The sequence below is a fragment of the Trichosurus vulpecula genome, chromosome 6, assembly GCF_011100635.1.
Source record: "Trichosurus vulpecula isolate mTriVul1 chromosome 6, mTriVul1.pri, whole genome shotgun sequence".
Lineage (NCBI taxonomy): Eukaryota > Metazoa > Chordata > Mammalia > Diprotodontia > Phalangeridae > Trichosurus > Trichosurus vulpecula.
The window spans coordinates 183,733,907-183,749,245 of NC_050578.1; the positions used below are offsets into that span (position 1 = coordinate 183,733,907).

Below are 15,339 nucleotides of genomic sequence, written 5' to 3' on the forward strand. Positions count from 1 at the left end.
GAGAAGCCAGGCTTCCAGGAAGAAGAGATTACTTCTGACAACTCCTGAGAATTCTTCTGCTCCTGAGAATTCAATAACTTAACTTTTAGTTTCAGAAGACTTTAATCAATTCTTGAATAGCCATTTCCTCAGAATCATGTCTTATGTTTCACATGATCATATATTGCTAAGAAAGCCAGAGAATGTGGGTGGATATCAGCATGTTGTCTTTTGTTCTGGTCAGACTATTTCTGAAACTTTGCATTCCAGTATTCTGGATCCCACATGTAGGAAGGTCATTGATAAACTGAAGAACTTCCAGAAGAAGATAAGCAGGATGGTGAATTGTCTCAAGTCTGTTCTGTCAGAGGATTAGTTGAAGGAACTGTGGGCATTCAGCCTGGCTAAGTCAAGACTCTCAGGAAGATCATGGTATCGGTCTTCAAGAATTTTAAGGGCTGTCATGTGGAATGTTAGATTAGGTTTGTTCTGTTTGACTCCAGAGAGACAAAATTAGGTTTGGTGTTAGGAAAAACTCCCTAACAATTAAACCTGTCCAAAGGGAAGGATGGATTCTTCCTTCTTGAAGATTTTCAGGCAAAGTCCTGATTGGGAGATTGCAGAATTGGACTGGATGGCTACTGACTTCCCTTCCACCTCTGAAATTCTGTGATTCTGTGATACCTCCATTCCTGCTTATCTTTCTCTCCCTCCACATATGCACACAAAGATACACTCACTCCCTAGCTTCTATTAGGGTATTTCTAATTGCACAGTGATTAAAGGCTATGGTTATCAGTTAGAAAACATAGCATGTCAATCACCTTGCTGGCTGTGGGTAACAAAATACATTGGGCTGAACGGGTTTTCTATGTTAGAGAAAAGCCTGAAGTTAACCATGGCTTGTGAAAGTCATTTTGAAAAATCATTATCATAATCATTATTATTTGTTGTTTAAGCAACGGTTGGCACAGATGCTATTCTGGGGACAACAAGGCGTGGCTAAAAACCCTGAAGCTGCAATCGAGTGGTATGCAAAGGGTGCTTTGGAGACTGAAGACCCAGCATTAATATATGATTATGCCATTGTATTATTCAAGGTAAGAATAACTTAATTTGTGCCTAAATTTTGCAGCTCCCATCAGAATTGCAGAACAGTTTCCTGGAGGCATATGTGCAAACAGGGAGTAGGTAATTAAATAACTTAGAATTTGCTTCCCGTCACTCACTCTAGGCAGAAAGAGATAGCTGATAAAAGGTGGAGTAAGAATTGCTCACATGCCCTACTCACTCCCCCAGTTTTTTTTTTAATAACTGTTTCTATGTTTGGTTCTTTGACTCTTGATACTTTTCCAAACACTGCTGAATTCTTTAAGAGACGTCCCTGTTTTTCAGTTTGGTGCCCTATACCTGGTCTTGTTAGACAGCCATTTATTCATATCACACACACACACACACACACACACAGAGACAGACATACACACACTATACAGTGCCCATGTTGGACCAGAAATCACACCTGTGTCTGATTTGCTGATATTAAGATTCTGATCCTGAGTCTAAAGGCTTTTAACTAACCCTGACTGACTCAGGCAGTGGGGAGTTAGAAGAGAGTTAGTCTCAGCACGGCTATCACATACTAACATGCCACTCACTAATACTGGATTTCAAGTTGGAAGGGACCTTTGAGATCATCTAGCTCAATCTGATTCTTTTTTAGAGGAGAAACTTGAGGTTCAGAAAAGTTAAGTGACTTGCCCTGAATTCAGGGAATCTAGGTCTTCTGAACGTACAAGTAGTTCTCTCCACTAAATCTTTCAGCCTTTCACTACATGGGCATTCATAAAAATCAAGGGCCGAAGGGCAGCATACCTGCATCACTGTGTTCTTCCACAGGGCCAGGCATCAAAGCATCAAAACACTGGCTTTATCTCCCCTCCCCAGTCTGTGGCTGAAAATAGCCATGTTCATCACCCATAGAGGTGAATTCATTTAGATTTCCTGCCTTCTTTTTCCAGTCTTAATCATCCCAACTCCCTGAACATTTTCTCATGGGTCCAAGTTTAATCATCTTTTTGTCTTTGTAATGAATCTCAGCTTGACCCAGTGAAAACAGCCTAGTTAAGTCTTTAGCTTCTGACCAAATTACACACTGTTTGAGAATCTATCTGGTACAGAGAAGCTCTGCACTAAGCTGCTTCTCATGGGAAGATCAGTTGGGATTGGGATAGGGCTTGGACCCATGATTTCATGAGTAAGGAACTCCTAGATGGGAAATTCTTTTTATCAATGAAGGTCATCATCTTTAATGCATCTTATATAGTCTTGGAGACTCTATATGCCCAAGGCACTAAGAAGTAAAGTAATTTGCCTGGGGTCACAAAGCCAATCTATATTGGAAATAGAATATGAACCCAGTCATCCTGTCTCCAAAGCCAGCTCTTTCACTACCTTATAGTGCAAGATACATGTTTATATTGTGTTTCCACGGTCTCTTTTAGAATACAAAGAGGACATCAGTGATGCTGATGAACATTGCTTCTTTGAGCCCCCAGCAGATGGTCTTGTCACAGTCCTCATTTCTGCAGTGACGGACTGCAAAGTCATGGCTTATTTGTTATAATGCTGTGCAGATTCACAGTCAGCCTTGAGCCTTGATAAGGAAACTTCGTCTCTAATTGCATACAAGACTACTCATTTGGTCATTCCCAGCAAATCAACACTATGCCACATTCTATCAGACATTGCCTAAGTCATCCTTAAAGAATTTTCTTCTGTCCTCTCTGCTTGTAAACTTCTGCTTTCCATCTTTAGTCTGTCTCTCTACATTCATCCTTCTATTTCTCTGTCTAGCAGGGGACTTGAAGCCGATGAAGGGATGTTCAGAGGATATTTTGTTGTTACAATTTGGTTCTGGATCGATAGCATCAGAAAAATGAGGAGATTCAAGTCTGGATTGAATTGATTCATGTAATGTTTTGTTCCTGTTCAAATCTTTGAGTTTGCAGTTTGATGGAAAGTGACTATTTGAGATTGCTTCTTAGTCACATTCATTGTGACTTTTGGTTCACAGTTCGTTATTTCAAGTCCCATATATTCTCCTATAAAGAAAGTAAATATTTCAAAATTTCCCCATATTACTCAATATTCTCCATATTGTCTTTTAATATAAAACTGCATGTTAATATACACACCTTATATGTGTTTCACACATTATGCCTTGCAAAACATCTTCACAATATGGTCCCAGTTCTTTAGCATCTGGGAAACTCCCTTCTCACACCCAGAAAAACAGAACAGTTACCCAGGTTCAAGGTATTCTGGGGGATTACATTTACTCAAAACCACAGCTCATGAGCCCCATCTGATGTGTTGTTCACTTTTTCCTCTAGTCATCTAGAGGACACAATTCAAAGCAAAGACATTTAATAAAATAGCATAGCAAACAAATTGGAAATAGAACATTCTAGGCCTCAATCCTACAAATACATATACCATAAGTGATAAGAGTAAGCCCACACAAGGAACATACATTAGGGGCACACATATGGGAAATGATGTCTATGTGGAGAAGCAACATATACCTGATACCTTAGGTCCACCAGTATTTTCTGATAATATCATAGCACTGTATATACTGCTCTGCTGGTCTCTTGGTGGCTCTGGGCATGTGATTTTTGCTGAGCTTGTGCTTATCATGTCCTTAGCTACACTTAGCTCGTGCATGTAGCTCTTGGACTAAGACTGAGTCCTTTCTTTTCAACCCTACACCTGCCTGGGAGGAGATCAAAGCCTTCTGTTTCAGGTAACTATTTAACTTAAGAGTTAGATATTCTCAGGATCCTCTATGGCTTGGCATAGAGGTAAAACTAAGGAGGTGAGTTTGTTTTTTTCCACCCTCCTAGCCATTCCTGCGTGTATTAACTATATCTGTTGAGCAGAGGTTGATTGTTTTGGTCCTTTATTTTAGCCAGCAAAAGACTCAGTTCTCATGACAATTCTATTTGATATTCGAGGTAATTGGAAGCAATTTGTTGTGGCCCCCTAGGTCATGCAGTAGATATCATGATATGGACAAATAACAAACACTACTGAAAATTAGATAGAGCAATTCATTCGCCAGGCTACTCCAACCCAGGGTGTCCAGAGTCTGACAGGGTGTCTGCATAAATGCCCTCCTATCTATTCCCACTCCACAAGTGGAGGACCATTGGCTAACCCAGGAGTTTATATTTCATACAATCAGCCTGTGCCTTTCCCCTGTAACTCGTATCCTCAAGTCTAATTACCCTCTCCTCTGCTCTCTCAATCCCTCCCATTTTCCTGTAAACAACTCATTTCTAATTGCTTTCTACTCTTTTCTGCTGGAGAAATGTGATGATTCTGTGAAGCATTTGCTTCATTCTTATGGCAGCAAAAATCTTTTCTTTCTTAGGACTTTGAGTTAACATCATCTTCTGATTCAGAAGAATTCTGATTATTTTCCATCGCCTTGTTACATTAACACTAATTCTTTGGTGTTTTCACCCCACTGGATTAGGCCCTAATGAATTAAGATAGCCAATGGTTTTAACCTTTTGCTATCACTCCCCCCTCGTTCCCCCTACCCCACCAAGCTAATTTTATCTGGTTTACCAGTTAGATAATCTTAGAAGGAACAGATCTAAGAGTAGGAACCTCTTTGTATCTCAGCCATTACTTCTGATAGCATCAGTTCAGGAAATAGAACTTTTACTAGAGATGAATGGGAATTCCATGTCAACAAAGTCACCCTAGATAATAATAACACAATAACAATACTGAAGCTAGAATCCTTTTGGAATTGGCTTTAAATTTAGAAAGTGCGAGTTAACATTTTTTAATGCACATCCTGCCAAAAGCAGCCACGTCTATCTGCCTTGTGCTACGGAGCATCAACTGTGTGTATTTTCTTCATCATTTTTACTGTTGTTGTTTGTTATTGTTTAGGGTCAAGGAGTACGGAAGAATAGAAGGCTTGCTTTAGAACTGATGAAAAAAGCTGCTGCCAAGGTAACACCTAAGCCTCTTATTTATAGTGAAACATTTCCACACCGAGCACCTACGCACTCTCTAGTTTACAGAAGTAAATGGCTTCACTATACACAAAGATCCTGAAGGTGGAAAAGGGAAGAGAAAGGGAAAAAAAAAGACAACAACCATGTAGTGGTTAGGCGTGATTTAGTTCCTGCACACACAGAAACCTGCCACAAAGCAGACAGAACATTTTGAAAACTGAATTCGTCTTTCTATAAACATAATTCAAGCCAAATTATTTTAGGAGATGAAAATGTGGTCATTGTTCCATTGATAAGAAATAGCTTATCTCCTTAAAATAGAATGAGTACAAAGACTATTGAATTTGAAAAGCCAACATTTTGATTCTTTGAATTCAACCTTCTAAAGTGAAAATACTTTTTTTGGCTGACAGGGCTTTAGCCCTGGCCACATTATTGGTTTTCATGCAGCATATAGCATTGGGAAAAGCGCCAAACTTCAGGTCAGAAGACCTGGAGTCAAAGCTGGCCTATGCCACCTATTCCTTTTGTGTGACCTTGGTCTAATCATTTAGTTTCTCTCGCCCTGGATGGTGTCTAGACTGGATGGTCTTTGTCAACTCAAAATCCTGCGGTCCTATGAACCTGTTCTAATTGTGTTATTAAGTTCCGAAGGAGATGTTCAAAGTAGTAGTTTTAAAAGAAACTCTGTAGAAAGGAAGTTATGGTCTGTTTGGAGGTATTGTCTGCACTTCATTTTTTCACCACATAATTGAAAGTAAGGACCAAGCTGTGTTACCACACATACCAACATCTTCTTTTTGTATTGTTGTCATTGAAAGCATTTCCATTACGATAGTGATCTATGTAAGGAGTACTTAGAATTTTCCAGGAGCACAATGAAAGCTAGATTAATGAGGTTAATTCTCTCCTGTCCCTTTCCCAAATGAACACCAAGTGGCCAATGTGGACTTAGGGAGTATTCTGTTCCATAAGCATTTATTAAGGTTTATCATATTCCAGGCACTGTGGTAGGTACTTTCAAGACAAAGACAAAACAACTAGTTTCTGGCCTCGTGTAGTTTAGTCTTATTGGAATGTGAAGGAAGGGGATGAGAACCAGAGGGGTTATTATTCCTTCACATATTTGGCTTCATAAATAGGTATGGTCCCAGGTGAGCCAGTGTGAGTAAAAGGGCCACACCTTTGTAGAGCTTTGCAAAAACTTTTGAAGTCCTGTTCACAAAACCAGGGAGGGTGCTGACACTCCAGAGATAGGATATAGGTTTTCTCCCCTCTATACCCAGAAGAGTGTTCTCTTATGAAGTCAGGTCCTTCTCAGTGCAAATAATGAATCCTGTGAAGTTGTTGTCTATATTCAGATTTGTACTATTTGAAGGTATAATTAAGTAAAATAAGGTAATTGGTTCTAGCCCAATAGGAATATTCAGTGGGAATTTAAATATAACTTCTTCACTGGATTCATGATTTGTACTAACCATGACCTGGCTATATAAAAGAATGCAAATGCCATGCTCTTCTTTGTATAGAGGGATCTAGTGGAAAATTAATCACAGTGTGCTCTGTTTTAAATGCACATTAAACAGATCTTAAATAAACAATAATGGCTTTTATTTTCACACTCCCCTCAGAGCCAAACTCATCATCCATGCTATAAGGGATCACTGACAGCCAAGTAGGGGAATTCAGTCAGGATTATATACAATAGGTACCTCTGTCGAATGAATTAACATATATAAAGTGCTTTGCAAACCTTTCTGTTGTTGTAGCTGCTGCTGCTGTTTTTAGTGCCCTTAGACTGCTAAAGTGATTGTAAATTGATAGGAACCCTGAAATGCCAGTCATGTGGTGTCTAGTGTTACCACCTGACTAGGTTAGAACCTCAGTCAACATTCTCTAAGCATTCCTATGAATCTAAGAAATAAATGGGGTGGCATGGAGTTGAAGGTGGCTTACGCTAAAAACTTCCATGATGATTAATCCTCTTTATTCTGGTACCACAAGAAGGCAAGGGACATCTAAATAAATCAGGAATACTAATACCCCATCTGACTTCAGATCCACCTTAGACATGTCCATGATCATGTCACTCAGCCCATGTCTATCTCGGTTTCCTCAGCTGTAAAAAAAATGGGGATAATAATAGCATTATCTCACAGGGTTGTTGTGAAGCTCAAATGAGATATTTGGATATGAGATAAATGAGATAAAATGGATACTAGCACACAGCCTAGTACATGCTAGGGGCTTCCTAAACACTCCTTCCATTCCATTATTATTACTGTGAAACATGGGAGCTGTATGGAAGTTCCATACTATAAAGAGGCATGTTGTGGAAATGCTCTTGATTCAAGTTAAAGGTCTCTTCCCTGAGTTGTGAACTGATCTAATCATTCTGGAGAGCAATTTGGAACTGTGTCCAAAGGTTTATCGAACTGTGCACACCCTTTGATCCAGTAATGCCACCACTGTGTCCCAAAGAGATTTTTAAAAAGGGAAAAGGACTAAGGAAAAGGAATAAGTATTTGTACAAATACTAATTTATAGCAGCTCTTTTTGTAGTGGCAAAGAATTGGAAATTGAGGGAATGCTTATCATTTGGGGAATAGTTGGGGTATATGATTATAATATAATACTTATTGTGATATTAAAAATGATGAGCAAGATACTTTCAGAAAAACCTGGAAAGATTTACATGAACTAATGCAAAGTAAAGTGAGAAGAACCAGGAGAACGTTGTACACAGTAACAGCAATACTGTACACTGATCAATTGTCAATGACTTAGCTATTCTCAACAATACAATGATCCAAGACAATTCCAAAGGACTTATGAGGACAAATGCTATCCACCTCCAAAGAAACAACTGATAGAGTCTGAATACAGATTGAAGCATATATTAAATTTTTATTTTATTTTTAATAGTATTTTATTTTTTCCAGTTCCATGTAAAGACAATTTTTAACATTCATTTTTATAAAATTTTGAATCCCAAATTTTCTCCCTCCCTCCCCAACCCCCTCTCTAAGATGGTAAGCAATTTTGATGTAGGTTATATATGCTCAATCGTGTAAAACATATTTGTATATTAGTCATGTTGTGAAAGAAGAAATAGAACAAAAGGAAAAAACACATCCCCAAAATGAAAATAGTATGTTTCAATCAGCATTCAGACTCCATTAGTTCTTTCTCTGGATGTGAATAGCATTTTCCATCATGAATCTGAAGCATACTTTTTAAAACTTTCTTTTTCTTTCTTTCTATTTTTGGTCTGGATTTTCTTTTGCAACATGGCTAATATGGAAAAAATGTTTTACATGACTGCACATGTGTTGTTGTCCAGTCGTTTCAGTCATGTCCAACTCTTTGTGACTCCATTTGGGGTTTTCTTGGCAGAGATGCTGGAGTAGTTTGCCATTTCCTTCTCCAGCTCTTTCTGCAGATGAAGAAAATGAGGCAAAAGGGGTTAAATGATTTGCCCAGGGTCATACAGCTAGTAAATGTATGAGACCATATTTGAACTCAGATCTTCCTGACTCCAGGCCTGGTACTCTATCCACTGCACCATGTAGCTGCACATGTATAATCTATATCAAATTGCTTGCCTTTTCAGAGAGGAAGGTGGGGAGGAAGGGAGAGGGAGAATTTGGAACTCAAAAATTTTTTTAAATGTTAAAAATTATTTTTGCATGTAATTGAGAAAAAATAAAATTTATTTTAAAAAAGAAAAGAAAAAGAAAAAGATGAGGACAAGATTAACAACAACAGGGGGCAGCTAGGTGGCGCAGTGAGTAGAGCACCGGCCCTGGAATCAGGAGGACCTGAGTTCAAATTTGACCTGAGACACTTGACACACTTACTAACTGTGTGACCTTGGGCAAGTCACTTAACCCCACTTGCCCTGCCTTCCCCCCACCTCCAAAAAAAAAAAGATTAACAACAACAAAGTAAAATAACTGTAAAAAAATCTAGATTCATTACCTAGGCAAGTCATGTCAAGTACATTAGTACTAAGTTTTTTACTTAATAGATCTTTATAACTTGTCTTACCTCTAAAATTCTACAAATCTATCTATGATTTAGGTGTGACTTATGTTTAAGTAAAAAAAATCCATTGTATTTTCTAGTTAGAGAACATCCACTCTAATAGCTGTGTAGAGTTACACTTAAAATCACCTACATTTTACATGGTAGTTAATTTGACAAGTAAATGTCAGCATAATATGAAGCATGACTATACAGTTACAGGATTGATTTTATTTAAACAAATATGCCAGAATTTTATAGCCAAATGAACATTGTCTCTTTCAAAATAGTCACACTGGAAGATTGTATAATTGTATTCCTGTGATGCAGCCATTACTCACAGCAGGAATGAAACTCTTCTTTTGGGACTTGCATTAGTATCTGCAGAATATTCTTTTGGGCATCCCTAGTAGGAGTTACTCTAAATCTTTTGAGTATTAGTTATGATTTTTGGAAATAGCTAAATGTCACCCAGAACCAGGTCTGGTGATTAAGGTGTTCAGTGCTGTTTGTGGTAGAAAATGAAGTGTGAGTATAATGTAATTTGACTGATTTTGTATTGCAGTAAGCTTATAAACTGGCTCTTAAGACATTTTCAAGGAGAAGTTCCAAAAATATCCTGAACACCGGCAGGATCCTAGAGCTAAAATGGATAGCTTTTCAATTATCAAGCATTTTTTTTCTCCCTCTCAAAAAACCCACAAACTCTTGTAACAAATATCATAGTCAAGCAAAAAAAAAAAATTCCTATACTGGTCATGTCCAAAAATGAGTCTCATTTTGCATGTTTAGTCCATCACCTCTCCTTCCTGAGGCTTGGGTAACACTCCTTGACCTTGGTCTCCTGGAATTATGAGTGATCATTCAGAAGCTGCTAAATGAAAAACAAGAACTCTACAGAGTTTACCAGCAGGACAGTTTGTTGGTTTCTAAGAAGGCAGTATTTAACTCCATCCAAAGTAATGTGCAAGTGAAGCCTAGAGAGATGCAGGATTCTTGGCTCAGAAAGAAGATAGATGAGATTGTTTTATACCTATAGCAACAATCCAAAGCACTTCTATGATGCCCTGAAGACTGTTTATGGGCCAAAGAGCTATGGTGCATCTAAACTACTCTGTGCTAATGGAGTCACAGGGATCAGAGATAAGGACTTGATCCTGGAGAGATGGGCTGAACACTTCCATGGTATTCTCAACACACCATCATCATCTAATGCTGAAGCCACTGACCATATACCTCAGGTTGAATTCAATCCCTGTCCAGCCAAACTTCCAATAAAGAAGAGGTTTTAAATGTCATTAGGGTCCTCTCATGTAGCAAAGCACCTAGTGCTAATTCCATCCCAGCAGAGATCTACAAGGCAGGGGACCATTCAAAAGCTGACTGAAATCTCCTGGGTTATATAGAAAGAGGAGGTTATGCCCCAGGAGCTCAAGGGTGCCTCCATTGTCCATATCTATAAAGGAAAAGAAAACAAGTCCTATGACAATCATGGCGGGGGCGGAGGGGAAGGTACGTCTCTTTTTTAGTCATTGCTGGCAAGATTCTTGCCAGAATCCTCCTTAATCAGCTGATCCTTCACCTGGAAGATAGTCATCCCCCCAAGAGCCAGTGTGGCTTCAGAAAAGGTCAAGGAATGGTCACCATGGTGTTTGCTGACCAACAACTCCAGGAGAGATGCCAGGAGCAGAATAGAGGTCTGTACACAACATTCATCAACCTGGCCTTTGATACTGTCAGTTGTGAGGTAAACATATGTTTACCTAAAAGACCATTTTATCGAGAGCTTGCACCAGGCCAGTAGTCACACAGAGGTTAGAAGAAGTAGAATGAGGACACTCTCAAGGTCTCTCTGAAAAACTTTAGTATAGATCATGAGACATGGCAGGTGTTGGTACAGCACTGCCCAGAGTGGCATGCCACATCAAAGGAGGCACTGTGTTTTATGAGCAAAGCAGAATCCCAGTAGCACAAGGAATCATGAATCAACAAAGACATTTCAATATTCAAAGAACAAGGGAAAAAAAAGGTTGCATAAGAAACTGAAAAATTCTGGTATATAGTTTATTTTTTAAAAGATTTTATACATACATATGTATATATAGACTATATATGTATGTGCATATTTTATATATTTATATATTTCATATATAATTTAATGAGATAATTAATTTGCTTTTTTGTTTGTCCCATTCTGAAAATTCATTTTGTTTTCTTCTTTACACTTAAAAAGTGTTTTGCTGATGCTTTTTTTGTTTTGTGTATCTATTTTTACCTTTCTCCATCCAAATATAATCCTTCCCCCTCTTTCTGTTTTCTTTCTGTGTAGCCATCCTATTTTGTTTTGTTTTGTTTTAGTTAAATTCCTGTATTTAGGAATATGGCTGTGGAGCTCACACATGGCACTCTGGGAATGAAGCCTTTGGGGATATTTAGTCAGAGAGATAGTTGCTGCCTGCTCAGAAACAGGTCTGTCCCAGTGCTTTCTGAGGGACTACTAGTCCCTTATATAAGCTTATTTACTGCAATACTTAAAGGATATGTAATTTTATCGATATCACTAACTTCTTCCACCAGATCCGCAGCTTAGTAGATGATCTTCAAGAGTTGCTGCTATGGCCAAAAACCTTATAACCTTCAATATAAACATTTCCGAACTTAGCTAGGTTGGTCTTCAAATGATAAACATAAAGTCTTTCATGAAGCTTGCTGTACCTTGATAGTAGTTGTCAGATCTCGGATTTCAGGGGCCAGCATTCAAGAATCCAGGAACATCTCCACACTACAATGAAGCATCCAAATAAAACTTAAGCAAAGGATTATGTTTGTTTAAAATTTTAAAACCAATATAATTACATACACAATACTTTAAGAAATCTAATATTTGATTTACATGGGTATTACTTCTACTTAATGTAGGGCACATGAAAAAAAATCATCACTAGAGAGCCCACGTTCTGGCAATGATGAAATTAGAGCCCTACCTCTGAAGAAGCCAACTTCCTACTATGGAATAGATCTCTTACTCAATAAATCTAATGACTTTTTCTCAGGCCTCCTTTTCCTTAAACTCTCTGAACATTTTGATTCTGTTAACCACTCCTCTCTCCTGGATACTATTTATCTTCTCTTGCTTCCCTGAACTATAGCAGAAGGAATAAATACTTCAACCATTCAAAGAATCTGTGTTCTCCCTAATGGTGATACACCCACCAATGGGACATGTTGCTAGACATACTCATAGGGTGGGACTCTTGTCAAGTAGATTCTCCCATAAATCCTCCATCAGAGTCCATACCTAGATTGTCTATTAGCTCATTTAATGTTTTGAAGGTATTGATGTAATACCTAAGTTGGCCCTCTGCTGCCCCTTGGTCTTGATACATGACTTTTATCTCATTTTCTAGTCATCTGTCTCATTAACAATCTTTTACCATGATTTGATGCCTAAAGTAGCAATTATTGCCTTTTAAAAGTCATGAGTTGTTACCTTCTTAGACTATGCAAATTTTGGGGTTATGATTCCTAATGCATTGTCTGATATATTTTGCTATGTCCTTGAGCATCAGTTAATGGCCTTATTTTTATCACTTGTAAATGGGAAACCTGGAGAGACTTGATTCAGTGCTTATGCTATTGTGAGTCAAGTATTGTGAGTCAAGTAAAGCCAAGATTGCTGTGCTATTTTTCATGGGGAATGTTTATCTGCTCTATTTTTAAAATCTTATTATTTATTTATTTTAACACTCTTTTAAAATTTTTTGAGTTTCAAATTCTCTCTCCTTCTAACCTTCCCCCACCTATTGAAAAAGAAAGCAATGTGATATCAATTATACATGTGAAAGTATGCAAAACACATTTCTGTATTAGCCATGTCTTCCCCCATTCCTGCAAAAACAAGCAAGAAAAATAAAGTGGAAAAATTATACTTCAATTTGTACTCAGAATTCATCAGTTTTCTCTCTGGAGGTGAATAGCATTTTTCATCATGAGTCCTTCAGAGTGATCTTCATTCATTGTATTGGTTGGAGTAGCAGTCTTTCATAGTTGATCATCCTTACAATATTGCTGTTACTGTGTACAATGATCTCCTGGTTCTGCTCGCTTCATTCCACATCAATTCATATAGGTCTTCCCAGGTTTTTCTGAAACCATCTCCCTTGTCATTTCTTATAACATAGTATTCCATCACAGTCATATACTACAATTCATTCAGCTGTTTCCCAATTGATGGGTATCCCTTCAGTTTCCAATTCTATGCTAACACAAAAAGAGCTGCAATAAATATTTTTGTACATATAGGTCCTTTCCCCTTTTCTTTGTTCTCTTTGGGATATAGACCTAGTACTAATATTTCTGGGTCATAGGTATGCCCAATTTCATATACCTTTGGACACAGTTCCAAATTGTTCTCTTGAATGGTTGGAGCCGTCCCTATTTTTCTACATTCCTTCCAACATTTGTCATTTTCCTTTTTTGTCATGTTAGCCAATCTGATAGGTGTGGAGTGTTACCTCAGAGCTGTTTTAATTTGTATTTCTCTACTCAATAGTGATTTAGAATATCTTTATATAACTAGAGATAGTTTTGATTTCTTTTTCTGAAAACTGCCTGTTCATATCCTTTGACCGTTCTCCAACTTATTAATTGGAGAATGGCTCTTATTTTTGTAAATTTGCTCAGTTCCCCATATATTTGAGAAATGAGGCTTTTATCAGAGAAACTTGCTGTAAATTTTTTTTTTGGTATTCCTTCTTTGTCTATGGTACTGTTTAGCAAAATGTAGTTTCCCTGGTTATGTCTTTTATTTAGGTCTGTTTTTGCTTTTGCTTTGTTAGAGATCATGATTGATACCCCTGCCTTTTTTTTTTACCTCAGCTGAAGCCTATGAGATTCTGCTCTAGCCCCTTGTTTTAACTCTGTATGTGTCTTTCTGTTTCACTTGTGTTTTTTGTAACCAACATATTGTTGGAGTCTAGTTTCTAATCCATTGTGCAATCTATTTCCATTTTGTGGGAGAATTCATCTCATTCACATTCACAGTTATGACTACCAACTATGTATTTCCCTCCATTCTATTTTCTTCTGTTTATCCTTCTCTCTCTCTCTCAGCCCTGGAACTGTGACCAGGTCCCATGCTCCTCTGTAGCCACAAGTACTACTGCTCCTCTCTGCCTGAGAACTGTAATCAGGGCCCCTGTTACCAAAGAGCACCCAATCCTGTGCCCAGTATCTGCTCAGGGTCCTCTATAATCTCTTTCTAACCAGCTGTTCAATCCTCTTATCTGGGCTGAGAACTCCTGAAACTTCATCTGCTGCTATTGCAACCTCCTCCAAGGCCCACCACTGATGTTGCCATTCCAGACTGTATTCCAGATTGGCCCCCACCCTGTGTCACAGACCTCTCTTGCCAATTTCCTAAATTATCTTTGGCTGGAAAAAATGTCTCATCACAACCTTTTGTTAGCTATGCTGCTCCTGAAATCAGTTTGACACACTATTTTAAAGATGTTTGGAAGGGAATGCTGGGGGAATTTGGCTAGGTTACTACCTCTACTCCACCATCTTGGCTCCTTTGTGTCCATTCTGTTTTGATAGTCTACCTCGCCTATCTATAAGTCTGCAACAGTATCACTAATAATGTATATTTATGTAGCACTTTATAATGGACAGACTATCTTATCACATGGAATCCTAGAGTCTTAGAGTTGGAATGTACACAAGGAATCTAGTCTAACCTCTTATCTGTAGGTAGACCTTGCAAGGACTGTTGTTTCCATTTTTACAGGGAAGTGAACCAAGGCTCAAACAATTTTAAGTGATCTGCCTGAAGTTACATAGCTGGTAAGTGGCAGAACCATGACTTTGGACCCTGGTATGCTAAATCCAGGTTCAGTTCTTTCTACTGCATCATTCAAGTCAATCCAACAATAAGCATTTATGAAGTGCCTGCTCCGGGCAAGGTGCTACGCTGGTGCTGGAGATACAAAAATAAAACAAAAAACCAGCTCTTGTACTCAGTCTTTTTTTCACTGGAGAATAGCATGCAAAGAGCATGCAAAGCACAGAGTGCTTTGACTTAACTGTTGGTCTTGAGTCCTTTTAGTACCAGGTGCCATTTTGAAAAAAATATTTTGAGAACTGCATTTCAACATAATTGGCTTCTTTCGTATTCCTATGCATTTTATTTTATGCACTTAAAAATATTTTTCTGAGGAGGGGGCCACAAACTTCACCGGACTGCCAAATGGGTCCATGACACACGCAAAAAGCTAGGAAGCCATTTTAGTAGAAATTC

At 38.2% G+C, this 15,339-nt stretch overlaps 1 protein-coding gene across 1 annotated transcript in view; it reads left to right on the forward strand.

Annotated features, from left to right (window-relative positions):
* SEL1L3 (SEL1L family member 3) overlaps positions 1-15,339 on the forward strand; it is a 124,055-nt gene that overhangs the window by 72,187 nt on the left and 36,529 nt on the right. Inside the window, exons 13-14 of the mRNA XM_036764891.1 lie at positions 939-1,079; positions 4,948-5,010. Of these exons, the coding sequence (XP_036620786.1) occupies positions 939-1,079; positions 4,948-5,010 (204 nt within the window). The remainder of the gene's footprint in view (positions 1-938; positions 1,080-4,947; positions 5,011-15,339) is intronic.